Source organism: Tyto alba, unplaced genomic scaffold (assembly GCF_018691265.1).
Source record: "Tyto alba isolate M040663 unplaced genomic scaffold, T.alba_DEE_v4.0 Super-Scaffold_22, whole genome shotgun sequence".
NCBI classification, from domain to species: Eukaryota; Metazoa; Chordata; class Aves; order Strigiformes; family Tytonidae; genus Tyto; species Tyto alba.
In genome coordinates, this window is record NW_024881296.1 from 22,043,009 (window position 1) to 22,057,433 (window position 14,425).

The 14,425-nt window shown below is 37.2% G+C and overlaps 1 protein-coding gene across 1 annotated transcript in view; it reads right to left on the reverse strand.

Annotated features, from left to right (window-relative positions):
- The window catches only part of SYNE1 (spectrin repeat containing nuclear envelope protein 1), a 329,785-nt gene that overhangs the window by 228,149 nt on the left and 87,211 nt on the right, over positions 1–14,425 (reverse strand). Inside the window, 5 exon segments of the mRNA XM_042795897.1 lie at positions 4,839–5,041; positions 6,549–6,645; positions 10,256–10,424; positions 10,975–11,087; positions 14,208–14,372. Of these exon segments, the coding sequence (XP_042651831.1) occupies positions 4,839–5,041; positions 6,549–6,645; positions 10,256–10,424; positions 10,975–11,087; positions 14,208–14,372 (747 nt within the window).

The following is a 14,425-nucleotide window of genomic DNA, read 5'->3' on the forward strand; positions in this document are numbered from 1 at the left end:
ATGACTACAGCTATACCAGTAAACAAAACAGGACTCAGTCACTGTCCCATGATTGTCCACATCTTCTCTGACATGGTTTTGGTTTGTCCCTGCTACCCTTCTCCCAAACAATGCACAGTTCAATAGACAGCGAATGGCAAGAACTGTTCTCAAGACTGAATCATAAGGCAACCTTCTTTCTGGGGATAAAGAGTAGCCACAAGGATGCACGCTGAACTGTGCCATTTGATCCTCAGGACTGGGCAAGGGACACCGACCCATTTTATTTATGACTATTGACCCACCCTGTAATTCCAAGACTTTTCATCTAACAGTGACAGTCCCATTCAATCCTTTGGTCAGAAGCAGATGTGGAAAAGTCCTGTCCAACTGTACTGTCAGTTATGCCAAGTTTCATACCTACAGTTCTAAAACTTTATGATTTATATTTGTTAGAACTGATACACATATACTAACAGTTCTGATACAATCAAAATGAAGACATCAAATGGATGGATACTGCTCAAATTTGTTGAGGAGAGAGACGACAAACATATAATGTTTTAAATTCCTAAAGCTACGATCAGTAGAGTACAGGTGCTCTGTATGGATGTATCACTGAATAAATGTAATCATCTCAGTAAATTGTATGTACAGTTTCAATCTTCTACTCAGAGTGGAGCACGACCCTTGCTTTGCGCAAAGGCTACCCTCTGTAAGAGCTTCCAAAAGAAATTAGGTCAAGTGAATCTGGCACTGGACAATTCTCTAATAGTCAGGCTTACTAGGGGTCAAGAAGGAAAAAGCATAGGGAGTAAACTACTTGTATCCTTGCTGCCGCACACTTTATTCCAACAAACCACTACCTTCCTCAGACCCTGCTGTGGAGTCTCTCTATTTCAGAAGACAACCTAAAGCATGTGTAAAATTTCCACAAGTTTGGAAGGTACTGTGAAGCACACCTCATTCTGTATTAAAACAATGTAACTCTTTTTAAGGAAGTACCCAAATGAGATCTAGAAGCCCTCTAATAACCTTTGGATACAGCTGTTGGAGAAAGGTATGAGACAATGCAGTTGCAACAGGTTTATCATGGTAATAGATTAAGAGGAACTGCAAGTAAATAAAGGAATTGTAGAAGGAGTGGTACTTTGTGGTAGAAAAATTGAATTGCATACTGATCTCTTTTGCAAGATTTTCTGTGCTACAGGTTCACAATAAGATTTCTGAAAACAGAAGCCAATGAGAAATCCAACAAGCCACTTCCTTTTGCAAAAAGAACAGTGGTACTTGGTGGTCCTGATATCACACAGAGATATTGTAAAGAAGAAGAAAATATGACATCATGGTAAGGGGTCTTTGCCTACAATAGAATATGGTGGGTTTTAGTAATGCAGGTAAGGTTTACAAATGAGCATCAATGAAATCATTGTGTCATATTACTGATACAATTGTGGTTTTACAGAAAAAATACTTGGAAATGTTTAAAAAAGTTTTATGCCATATTCCGAGCAATAGTTATCATCTCTCACCTGGGATTCCAGATGCTTGTGCTGATGGCTGTACAATTATTAACTGCACAAACCAATGTAAGTATTATTTCTAGTTTTAATAACCAAATATTAAAACTGCTAAATCAGAGCTCTCCTTAGAACTAAGTGAATATTATTGCTGTGGAGTGCTAGATTCAACATTAATAGTACAAGTAACTTTTAAAACATGTATCTCAGTCTACAGGCAGATTATGTTACCTCTCAGTAATCTTTAACAGTTTTGAGCCAATGTAATTTTAGGAAGAAATTAGCATTTTGGGAAGAATAATGCTTTGCTGTATAGGGTTTCCAGCAAAGCTTTTTAAAACTCTTCATATATCAGAATGGTAAGAAGTACTTGTTGGATTTAGGTTAGAAATATGAAGCAAGTATGTATTGTATGGATATGTTGATTTCGGCTTTGAAAATCTTTAAAGGTGAAGTTCTAAAACTAATCACAGAAGTAAATATTTTTATTTTATTCATATATATGGATACAAGAACATTTCTTACGGAGAAGGCTGAGATACTCAATGACTTTTTTGCCTCAGTCTTCACCAGCAAGTGCTCTAGCCACACTGCCCAAGTCACAGAAGGAAAAGGCAGGGAATGAGAGAATGAAGAACTGCCCACTGTAGGAGAAGATCAGGATCAAGACCATTTAAGGAAATTAAGTTGCACAAGTCCATGGGACCTGATGAGATGCATCCACGGGTCCTGAAGGAACTGGCAGATGAAGTGGCTAAGCAACTGTCCATCATATTTGAGAAGCTGTGGCAGTCCAGTGAAGTCTCTGCTGATTGGAAAAGGGGAAACATAACCCCCATTTTTAAAAAGGGAAAAAAAGGAGGACCCAGGGAACCACAGGCCAGGCGGTCTCACCCCTGTGCCTGGCAAGATCATGGAGCGAATCCTCCTGGCAACTATGCTGGGGCTCATAGAAAATGAGGAGGTGATTGTTGACAGCCAGCATGGCTTCACTAAGGGCAACATGAAGTTCAACAAGGCCAAGTGCAAGGTCCTGCACATGGGTCATGGCAATCCCAAGCACAGATACAGGCTGGTTGATGAGGGGGTTGAGAGCAGCCCTGCGGAGAAGGACTCAGGGGTATTAGTGGATGGAAAACTGACTATGAGCCAACAACGTGTGCTCACAGCCCAGAAAGCCAACTATGTCTTGGGCTGCATCAAGGGAAGTGTGGCCAACAGATCGAGGGAGGGAATTCTCCTCCTCTCTCTGCTCTCATGAGACCCCACCTGGAGTGTGTCCAGCTCTGGGGACCCCAACATAAGAAGGACATGAACCTGCTCAAACAGGTTCAGGGGAGGCCACAAAGATGATCAGGGGGCTGGAGCCACCTCCCCTATGAGGACAGGCTGAGAAAGTTGGGGTTGTTCAGCCTGGAGAAGAGAAGGCTCCGGGGAGACCTTCCAGTACGTAAAGGGGGCCTACAGGAAAGGTGGGGAGGGACTCTGTCAGGAAGTGTAGTGATAGGACAAGGGGATAACAGTTTTAAACTGGAAGAAGGTAGATTTAGATTCGATATAAGGAAGAAATTCTTTATTGTCCCAGACTGCCCAGAGAAGACGTGGCTGCCCCGTCCCTGGAAGGGTTCCAGGCCAGGCTGGACGGGGCTTTGAGCAACCTGGGCTGGTGGAAGGTGTCCCTGTCCCTGGCAGAGGGGTTGGAACTAGATGATCGTTAAGGTCCCTTCCAACCCAAACCACTTTATGGTTCTATGTTTTTCAACACTGTCAAGTTACTTATATAAAACATATACAGGGAGCTAAGATCAACCTGATCAGCTGAGGTCATCCTTCCTGCTCAGTAATAATAACTGTTGGTATTTATATTATGCTAGACTATCAAATCCTCTTCACAGGTTTATTTTTATTTAAAAAGTGTATTCCATTCATTTACATCAATTTAAATTAACAAACTCATACAAAAAATTACATGCAACATGAAATGCTCATTCCTGACCTGCTGTCTGTTTGACATCTTGCAACCTATGAAAACCATACTTCGCTGTTCAGAGCTTCATAGCTGCTACGTTGGGATTGGGTGAAAATGTAGCACCTATTAAATGCCGTATTATTCAAGTCACTCTGGATCATTATTGAAGTTGCCCTGGTTTGGGCTGCAATAGAGTTAATGTTCCTTTTTGGTAACTAGAATAGTGCTGTGTTTTAGATTCAGCTTTGGGTTGGGTATGAGAAGAATGCTGATAGCACATTGATGTTTTCAGCTGCTACTGAGATTTCAAGGATTCTCCAACTCCCCATGTCCTGCCCATGCGCAAGGGCACAAGAAGAAGGGAGGGAGCACGGCCAGAGCACCAGACCCAAATTGGCCAATGAAATATTCCATATCATGGAACGTCATGCTAACTATATAGAGGAGGGGTGGTCGGGAAGGTGGGCTCTCTCTCTCTCTCACTTCTGGGATCGTGATTGCGGGATCTTGGTATTTCAGGATCGCTAGCCGGGAATGAGCTGGGTATTGGTCAGCGGGTGGTGAGCAATTGCATTGTGCATTGCCTGTTTATATTTTCTATTGCTGTCATTGTTTTCATTTTATTATCATTATTAAACTGTTTCTATCTCAACCTGCGAGTCTCCCTTTACCCCTCCAATTCCCTCTTCCATTCCCAGGTCACGGGGGAGGGTGGGTGAGCGGCTGTGGGGTGGTTGGCTGCCGACCAGACTCCAACCACGATAAAATTGAGCAAACATAAATGTTAGTGTTTCAGTACTTTAATATTAGAACAGAAAAAAAAACCTAGAAAAACTACATTTATGACTGCAGGTCCCCAAAAGGAACTGTCTAAAAGATTTCTAAAATGCCAGGGAAATGTATTAATTACCCATCAAACATAACAACACATATTAATAATGGTATCTTGTGAAGGGAACTAATATTGAAATCTGTCATCTATATGGTGGAAAAAAATAATTTTCTTTAAATGTCTTTATATGCAGCACATGACTATGCACTTTGGTGTTAAGAACTGTATTTGCCTTTGAGAGAATTGTGTAACATTCCCATCCCTGAGCAATACTGCTGCCCTATATTCATGTCAAAGATGCCTCTAACCATATTATCACAGATGATGCCTTCCTTCATTGCATGCGTGTATGTATATGTCTGTACACACTGTACATGCAAACATTGAAACATCTATGATGAATGTACAGTGTGCCAGAAACTGAAAAAATCTCTCCCTCTTTTATGACATTTTGTGAAACAACCTAAGCAAACGCAAAAACATATTCCACATTTCTTAATTTACAAAACAGCCATATATATGTGCTATTAGTACATACCTTTTTAGAATGTTCAGGCTCATTCAGCATTTTTTCAGCATCTTCCAGCCAAGCTTGTAGACCTGCCACAGTGCTGCTGTATCTGTCCCAATTAGCAATTACTTCTTCCAACATGCTTCTTACACTTCTCACCTCTACTGAGAGGTTCCTCCATTGTGCTGTTGTTTCATTCATGAATTTCATCACATTCTCAACTTCTTCCACTGAGATACAGGGAAGATACTGATTATTTTGGTTCATTGTTATTTCTATAAAACTTAATTTTATGTTTTGCTTATCTGTTCTCATCAGGGAATTATATTTTACTGCAAATTCTTTTTCAGTAGGCTTTTATATACATATGCTCAGTTCACAGCCCAATTTTAGTGCAAAATTACAACTGAGAACTTAAACCTGTGAATTAATGACTAAGAAAAGTACATAAAATGAGTGCTACATTAAAACAGCCACACTGCATATTCAGTGTGGTGCTCATTTCTAATCTGCAATAAAAAAAATCAAGACAGAAAGTTTCCTTAAAAAAAGCAGAAAATATTAGAGATGTATAATGTACAAACACGTCTGCATTGAAAAATACTGAATGAAATTCTGATCTTCCTTACACCAACTTTAAAACCAAACTGCTGTTAATTTTTTCCATTTCATTTTTAGTATTTTCCTCATGGCAATAAAGGAACAAGTGTGTCCTCATTCCAGAAGAAAAAAACAGAGAGAAGAAAAAAGACCCAAGCAAAACCTAAGACTTCAGAAAACATTCAGAATATATATAGTTTAAAAAATATTTTTTAGCTTAGGTGTCCTCTGATTTGCACTGCTGCTTCTGAATTCACATAAGTGAGTTGCTATCCTTTAGAAAATAAATTATTAGATTTTTTTTATAGCATTGAATAAATCTATCAATTCAATTAGTTGTAAGACTACCTCATAAATGATGTTTGCTTTTGTAAAATTTGAGCGTTACCATCAACTTAAATTTCACAAAAAAAAAAAATATCCATTTCTCTCTACATCTGCAAACCACTTCAGCAGCTGCAGCAATACTCCACAGACATTACTGTGTTACCTTCTCAGCAAAGATTAAAGTGATCCCATGTCTGTAATTAGCTAGGTCAAATATTGCCCTCATGTATTCTCACTAAACTTGTCAATTTTCAGAAATTCAGGAGGCAGCTGTTGAATCAGCATATTGCAACTACCACTTGGATTCCTCTTATAGGTTTTCACAGTTATTGATGAATCTTCAATAAATCAGGGGATATTTTTGCTACTACAACAATACTGGGACCAGCTCTCTATTTGTCTTTTTCTAGTAAATGAAGCCAAGCCAGGGAGCATTTCCAGATGCCAGAACATGATCTTCCCTACTCCTAATTTGGTCTCTGGCCACACTGTTGGCCCAAATCAACAACACTGAAACAATCCAGAAGTTAGCATGGACCACGGACTTCTCCCATTAGGAAGTCTGAACATGACCACCCACTTCTAGAGATTAAGAGATCTTAGCAGGAGGGCAGGCTGCTCTGTATCAGACGGCTTCATGCTCAAGAATATGTGAAACTGCTACCAGAGGCTGCAGACCCTCTGGTGAACTGCAGCTGCTGTACAGCTATGCTGCATGAAAGAAACAAATATTAGGAGATATTAAGAAGATACACATGCCTAAAGAGATTAAAATGATGTCCCCCTGATAACAGAAACATAAGTATTTACCTGAGCCATTTGCTTTGGCATACATTTCAGCTGCTCTTTTCAAGACCTGGTAAGTAACTTCGTACTGCTCAAAGAACTTACTATTTTCAATAACAGACTGAAAAGAAAAAAAAAAAAGACAGACAAAATACAAACAGACATTAAGAATAAGGATAATTTCCATGAAATTACATCAGGACATTGAGGACAACTTTTTATTATTCCTTCATTCATTTTTTTCATCACTATAAAATAATTGAATTATCATCTTTATAAAATAATGTATAAATTTAACCTTCTCAAATTAATGGTACAGCAGCATCTTCCTTTACAAATACAGTTTATTTACTTTGCTTATGGAAAGATTACTTAATACATTTTTAGGCTGCTAGTTGCTGACTTCCTGAAACATGCCATCATATGATATTTTGAATGTGCAGAAACTGAGCAATTAATTTAAAAGTTTTTTAATGGAAACTGTTTTACACTGAAATCTAAGTGGAATCATTTTAATAAAAGAGAAAATATCATTCATATAAATCACCACAAAAATTGATTCACGTTAAACTTTAACATTTGTTCTTGTATTAAGCTTTTGCAGAAAGGTAGGTTTCACTTTAAGAGATGGAAAATATTTGACCTATCCTTCTGTTTTCCTTTACTTCCTAAGATTAAGGAAACACTACAGAAAGATATGATGCTTTTCCAAAGTGTGACACAGCGCTTTTCCTTTGTGGGTGATATTTTAGCTATGTAATGTGTTACAGCACAATGAATAATTTATCTGGAAATATTTTGGTCACAAAGTTATGGCTCTTCATCATTTATGCCTCTTTAACCCTTACGGCAAATGACACTGACTTTTTTTTTACATGTCTTTCAGAAATCTTACTTCCTTTCAGTGTGAAATACAATCTCTATATTATGCAAGTATATTGTATCTTGCATTACCACTGTTTAAAAAAGGAGAAAAACTTGTTTTTTTACAGGGCTTTTATATTGCCTTACCTAATGGTATTATCTAGAGTTTTGAAACAGTTCTGTAACTTTTACCACCTCCCATGCCTCCTCAGTTACACACCTACAAAATTAAGGCAAGTATGTCTCACATATGCCTACACAAGCTTTGGAATGTCAGAATAGACAAAATTCTATGTGTACTACTGGGATTTTGGTAAAACCAGGTTTCAAGTGAGCTTTGACCTCAATGTACTTTGAAGAGAATTAGATTTTGTGTATTCATCAACCCACACTACCTAACATGAAAAACAGTTTTAAAAATTAAACTTCCAGACAGTATATACCTAAAAATCTTCTATTTTAAAACATTTTACAGTTGCTATGTCAAATCACCAGTTATCTAGTACATAATTTAGAAACGTGTTTATAACCAAGACAACTAGAAGTCAAGAACAATCAGAATTTTCCTCTCCTCTACTGTTAAAAAAAAAAAATCGGGCATGTCTACATGCTTTACCATGAATTATGTGACAAACTCCTGACTTTCACTTTTGCCAAACTCATACACACAGACATTTTACCCTGAACCAAAAACTGCAAGACTTCATATGAGAAAGTGAAAGACTATCAAATGACTTACATAACACAGATCTCAAAAGCCATCGGAAATATTTTCAAAAATTAAATATAGACATTTTACTGATGAATGTTGTCTCCCATCTGACAAGATCCCTTAAAGAAAATATGTAGCTTTTCCCAAATCCGTATAGCATACAGTGTTAAAAATGTGTTAATACATCAATGCCAAAACACAGTTCTGTGGGTTAAAATCCATGGATAACTGTATCTAGTCTTTCCATTCCAGCTGAGACTTTGGTACAGTATATTCTTCAGGTTGATGGTGTACAATTTGTGTTGACCTTTACTTCTGGTATAGGACAGACAGGTGAAAATATGGGATAAATTAAGTCACCACTTTTATTTTTAAGCTACAGTATATAAATATTTTCCAGGCATATGTTATATCCAGCTCCTAACTACGCATGTTCCTAGAATGCTGACACTGCTCAGTCTGCTTTGGCAGACAGACAAACTTACATTTTTATCTCCTGCTAACATAGTCATGGACTATAAGGTACTGACTACAGCTTTCCTACGTTAGACTCCTTATTTACTGTAATAGTAACACTTGGCTCTCAGTCCTAGAAAATTGCTCCCAGGTAAGTCAAAGCAAATAAAATCTGGACACCTGGAAAGAGCTAGAAGTCAAGGCCATCAGGGATGAAACTGAGCTCTATTTATCTTCTTGTCCCAATTTCCACACTTTGATGTGACTCAGTTTCATACGTGATTAAAGGAAGCATTTTTAACCATCTTAGCATTAGTGGTCTGAAGCAGAAGAATAATTGAGGCAATCAAAAAATAACATACAAATTCACCACTTAATGTCCATTGTAAAACAAAACATAAGAAAGTGATATAAATAATAATCCAAGAGTCAAGCTATCCATTTTTTCATTATTTCTCTCGTCATCTTTTAGTAGTTTTTGCAACAGTCTTACAGAGTACACAAATGTACTATAAATCCTAACTACTGCACATCACTCTAGCAATTATGTTATTTTAAATAACTATCTGAATTTTGCAAAGCTTGTCTAAAACAAGGCTTAACTCCTGAATTTGTTTGTGTCCCTAACCACTGAAGTTTAAACATAGAAAGGGAAAAGTGTGAACAGGTCTTCAATTCTTACTTTGCAGAGGAACTTAATATTGAGTTTGAAGTTCTCTTCTAAAGCAATAAAAACCATCAGGCTGTGGGGGCATCAATAACTTTCTCTACACAGTGTCCTGGCTCTGAATGGTTCTATAACTGTATGAATTCTTTCCTAACTGAATGTTCCTGGGCTATTTTCCTCATATAGACTAGATAGAAGGGAAAAAATGTATTTATCCCAGCCCTGCTTTTGAAAGAATCCCTCACACTCTAACGTAGAAGTGCAGCAGTGGTACCATTCTATCAGCCAATTGGCACCGCAAGTGTGAATTTAACAAGATACAGCAGCATAAGACTGAAAAGGAACGTATCAATGAGCATTTGTAAGTCAACAGCCTCTGTTTTTTAATATGATATATGGATGATGCAGAGCTAGAGCAGTATCTTTTCAGAACAGAAATAAAGGGTTTAATATATTAATGCTTAGCAGGAAAAGAAAAAACTCTTTAAAATAATGAAATGACTCCTCTATCCATATAGTATATTGAACAAGTACCCAGAGGCAGTATAGCTTCTTTTTTTTTTTCCTTCATTTGGAAGAATTTTAAAAAAAAAGTACTGTAGGGGACTGCATGCCAAAAACCTCCCCTATCTCTACTTTTAATCAGTGCATAGCCACTATACAGTGCATCTATGAAGCTGTAAAATAAGATGAAATTAATTTATTGGAATTGCTATCTAAGGTAAGTAAAAACCCAGGATTTGGAACTTCCAGATATGTTTGGTAAGTTGATGGTCAGACAGTTAGCAGATAGGACATTATTTCTGTTTTTGAAGAGATGATACAAATAATTTCCATTTTTAACATTTTGACTAAAGTTCCTCCATGGGGAAGACAGATTCACCTCTGAAAAGATATTCCATAAGAATGCAGTCATGAAGTTGATGACTGGCAAGTCTCATTTCTGTTTCTGTTCTTTTCTTCATTTCCAGATATCTTAAGTATGAGTATTTCAAACATAATTATAGAAAGAAGAAGACAACCCCAACTTACAATATAATTCTGAAGAAGTAGTTCCACCGACTCTCGCCTTCCATATTTGATAATCCAGGATTTTAACTTTGATTCTGCAAGGACTAAGAGTGACAGTAGACGGTACTTCAGTTCCAGAAATTCCATCTTCAACAGATGGAGCTCAGATGAAGAGACAACAAAATTAAACCTATAAAATGAATCACACTGTAGTAAAATGCAGCAATATTCATTTTTGCAGGAGAGACTGAAAGCTTTAGTTACAGTTCAGATATTATTCTAATCTTTCACCTAATTCATAGTCTACAAACATTTAATTATGCATGATGATCATTCTGATGACTGCTCTTGAATAGCAAATTAATTACATTTCTGTTTATTCATAGAAATCATCAGTTTACATCTGTTACTAAGTTTTGCAAAGTCATTTTTCGATTTTATTTCCACATGCATCCCAGCTGTTGTTACATAACATCTCTTCCAGGGACAAGTAATAACAGGATCAATGTAAAGAAGTATTCCCTTTCAAAATCCAAAGCTTATTTTGATTCTCATCCATCTTTAAAGCATCAGGCTTTTCGGTATATTTTATATACATTCTAGAAGGTTTTCCCTTCTGATTTTTTCATGCTTGCCAGTGAGAAACATAATTAGACGGGGATTTCTACATAAACGGATTAAAAAGCAAACAGGTTCCCTTTCATTCACCGAGGGTTTTTATTTCAGGTTGAAAGCCTTACCTCTCTGCCATATCCTCTAATTGATCAGGTGGAACGGGTACTCCGTTAACAGACCTGGCCCGGTGGATCTCATGGAATGCCTTTTTGTGACCATCTGTGTTTTTCAGCAGATCCTGATTTGAATTTAAGAAAGAGAGAGAGATGGGAGGGCAGGGGGAAGAAGGGAGACACACACACAGAGAGAGAGAGAGAGAGAGAGAGAGAGAAAGAGAGAGGGAAGGCTCACAGTAGGCTATCTAACTAATAAGCACAATTTTAAGCCTGCACTGATGACTCAATGTAGTTAACTATTTGATCATGCTCTCACATTTACATGCAAGGTTGTGCATACCACAAAAGCATTTACATCAACTTGAACATTTACATAGGGAACCCCCTTATAAGATGCTCTGCTAAAGCTGTGTCTAACAATTATGGAAGACTTTAAAACAGAGAATACACTGCAAAGGTTTAACAAAACAAGAACTCTTAACTGTATTAAATAATCCCTGAAATTCAGTCTGCAAATATTCTAACATCACAACAGCATAATCTTGCTAAATTTACTCTTCACATCTTTATAACAGGTACTAACCTTTATTAGGTATAGACTCAAATTTTCAGCAACTAATCTACTCCATTATATATAGGCAGAAGATCCATAGCTCCTTATGTAAGTACATATTCAATATTTAGTGAACTTTTCACTCAGCATCAGAAGATTTCAGGATCGATCTCTCTATATTACACAAATGAATGCAGAATGTGGTATCCGACCTGTATTCCTGTGATAAGAATTGTAGCAGCAAAAACCTTACAGCAGAGCACATTTCAACTGTAACTAAGCAACACTGCTTCAAACGACTTCCTGGAGATTACATATTAAAATGAATGACTGGCAGTAGTCTTTGAAGAGATACCATAACAATAACACGTCAAGTCCCCAGCGGCTGAGAGGATACAGAACAGTGGGTATTTTACTGCATACAGACAGCTCCTGGCACAAAGTGCTCAGAAGGCTATTAGCAAAGGAAATTATACAAAGGTTCCCCTTTCTCACCTGAGGGAACAAAATGCAAGGTTGTGTATTGATCACAGATGTCTATTTATTCCTATGTGCTGAGGAAGGGTTTCCTCCCAGCCAGTGCCCAGTGCTTGCACAGCAGAAATTAATGGCGATTCACTGGCTCAGCTCACCAAATAGTCCCACCATCCCCATTAATCCACCTATATTTTCCTTGTTTTCCACTTCATTCAACACCTTGTTGTGAAGAAAAATGACCTAGGCTTTCTTAGATGCAAGGAATGCACTGATTTTAACATGGCAAAAACTCCAATCAGGTATCCTGTGACTAACATACTCTCACATAAAGGAAAGACAGGGAACAAGTATCTCAGCTAGCTGCACCTGAGACCTCACCAGACATAAAGGGATGCCCCTAACTTGCATTCATAAGTCAAAATAAAACCCAGTAGTTTCATCCGACATCAGCTGGAATCCCATGAAAATTTTTATATAGTGTTCTCATCAAGTGAAATTCTGCTCTGTAAAATGACTCACAACAAACACAGACATTGTCCTTAACTTCAGGATCTCAGTGGCATTATTAACTAAAACAAACCTAAGTGCTTATCTGATTCTGTGAAGGTTTGTCCAAATAAACTGGCACATTTTGTATTAGCTTCAAAACGGCCATAAGCTATAAAGCTCAGTAAAATAACCCACTGTCAGATGAGACAAAGATACAAAGTGATGATGTTACCCGAACAAAACCATAACAAACAAACCCCACCAACTTGCTAGGAAACAAGGACTGAAAAAGATACACTGATGCATTTCTGGTACTATCCAATAGCACATTAGGATTCATCAATGCAAATGTGAGTGACAAAAAAACCTCCAGGAACAGACATAATTACACATGCTTCTCTTGAAGCTTTCCTCATCCCACTCCCATGGGAAAACTCCCCTGGCACAGACTAACTTATCAAAGTTTATTTGTTGTCATAGAAATATATCACCACAGCATTTCTAATGCAAAGAAAACACAGTTTAGGACATTCTTTTGTTTCTTGTGAATGTATCAAAAGGAGGTCTATAGTGTTCACATTATAAGAACAAAAAGTGTTTGACTCACTTTTTTTTAAACAAATGTCAAACGTTATGAATTCTGAAGCATTTGATGTTAACAAGAAAGCTAATGAAATTTAGCATTACAAGAGACTAGACCTTGAAAGAAGAGTATCTTCCACATAGATTTTAATATTGTTTTAGTTAAATTTTATTAGCCACCACTTAAGTTAGAAGAGCTGCCATTGTTCTAATAAAGAGTAGTCAGAAGACCCATCTGATCTGCTAGATAAACTACCACAGTCTGTCACAGCTGTTCTAAAATGATCATGAAACTTCTCAGCTTTTCATTATATGGCATTACTTTTTAATAAAAAAAACTCACCCATATCCTAAATACAAAAAATAACAGAACTACAATCAAGTTTTAGAATAGCAGTGATAGAGAAAAAAAGCAATATAAAACAATAAAGCTTTACTGCTGCAGATGCAGCCCTTCTCTACACCAACTTTTTTCTTTCTTTACCGTATTTACTGGTTCAGTTTCTTTTATCATCTCATCAACAGTTTATGTCTATATTTTCTCATATATATTACATAAATGCACAGACAAACCTCAAAGTTTTGATTTTGAATGAGACCTTGGATTCAGCAAAAAGTAATGGTAAAGTTATTTAAATTCATCTGGAAAAGTTTCCTGTTTACCACAGCAGAGGAGACTTCTCATGCTATTTGTCATCATAGCACCATGAACATTCACTTCATTCTATTATTTGCCCTGGTGCACATCACCAGCACTGACTATCAGCACACTTAGTACATTTGCTCTCTCTCCTGTTTCACCTAGTAAGTTCATATTGGTTGAACAATGTATCCAACTTATGAGCTCCCTATGGAATTCTACCCAACAGAAATCCTAGAATAGTGGAACTATTAAAATGTTAATACCTGATATCTTTCAGATAGAAGAAGCAGGATTATTCAAAAGTAATTTATAATATTGCTCGTAAGAAACACAGATACCACAGTTCAAGTCATCACTAAAAGACACCTAGCTTTAGCTACTATCAAGATGATGCCACTCAGAAACTAGAAGTAATAATCTTTCTTTGTACAGTATGGAACATTTACAGCTTTGGAAACAATTGAATATAATGCACAGAATTAATGCATATAGACCTACCTTATGTTGTTCAAGCTTCCGGTGTATTGTATTTGCTGTTTCCTCATGAGTTTGGTGAATAGTTACTTCTTCCCTCAGAGCAGCCTCTGCTCTATACAGCCAAGCACCTATGGTACCCAAAGGTGCAGGAAGAGATTTATCAAGGTGTATGTGCCAATCAAGTAGCTAGGAAATAAAATTAAGAGGATTGAACTTCCTTCCTTAATCATACAAACAAG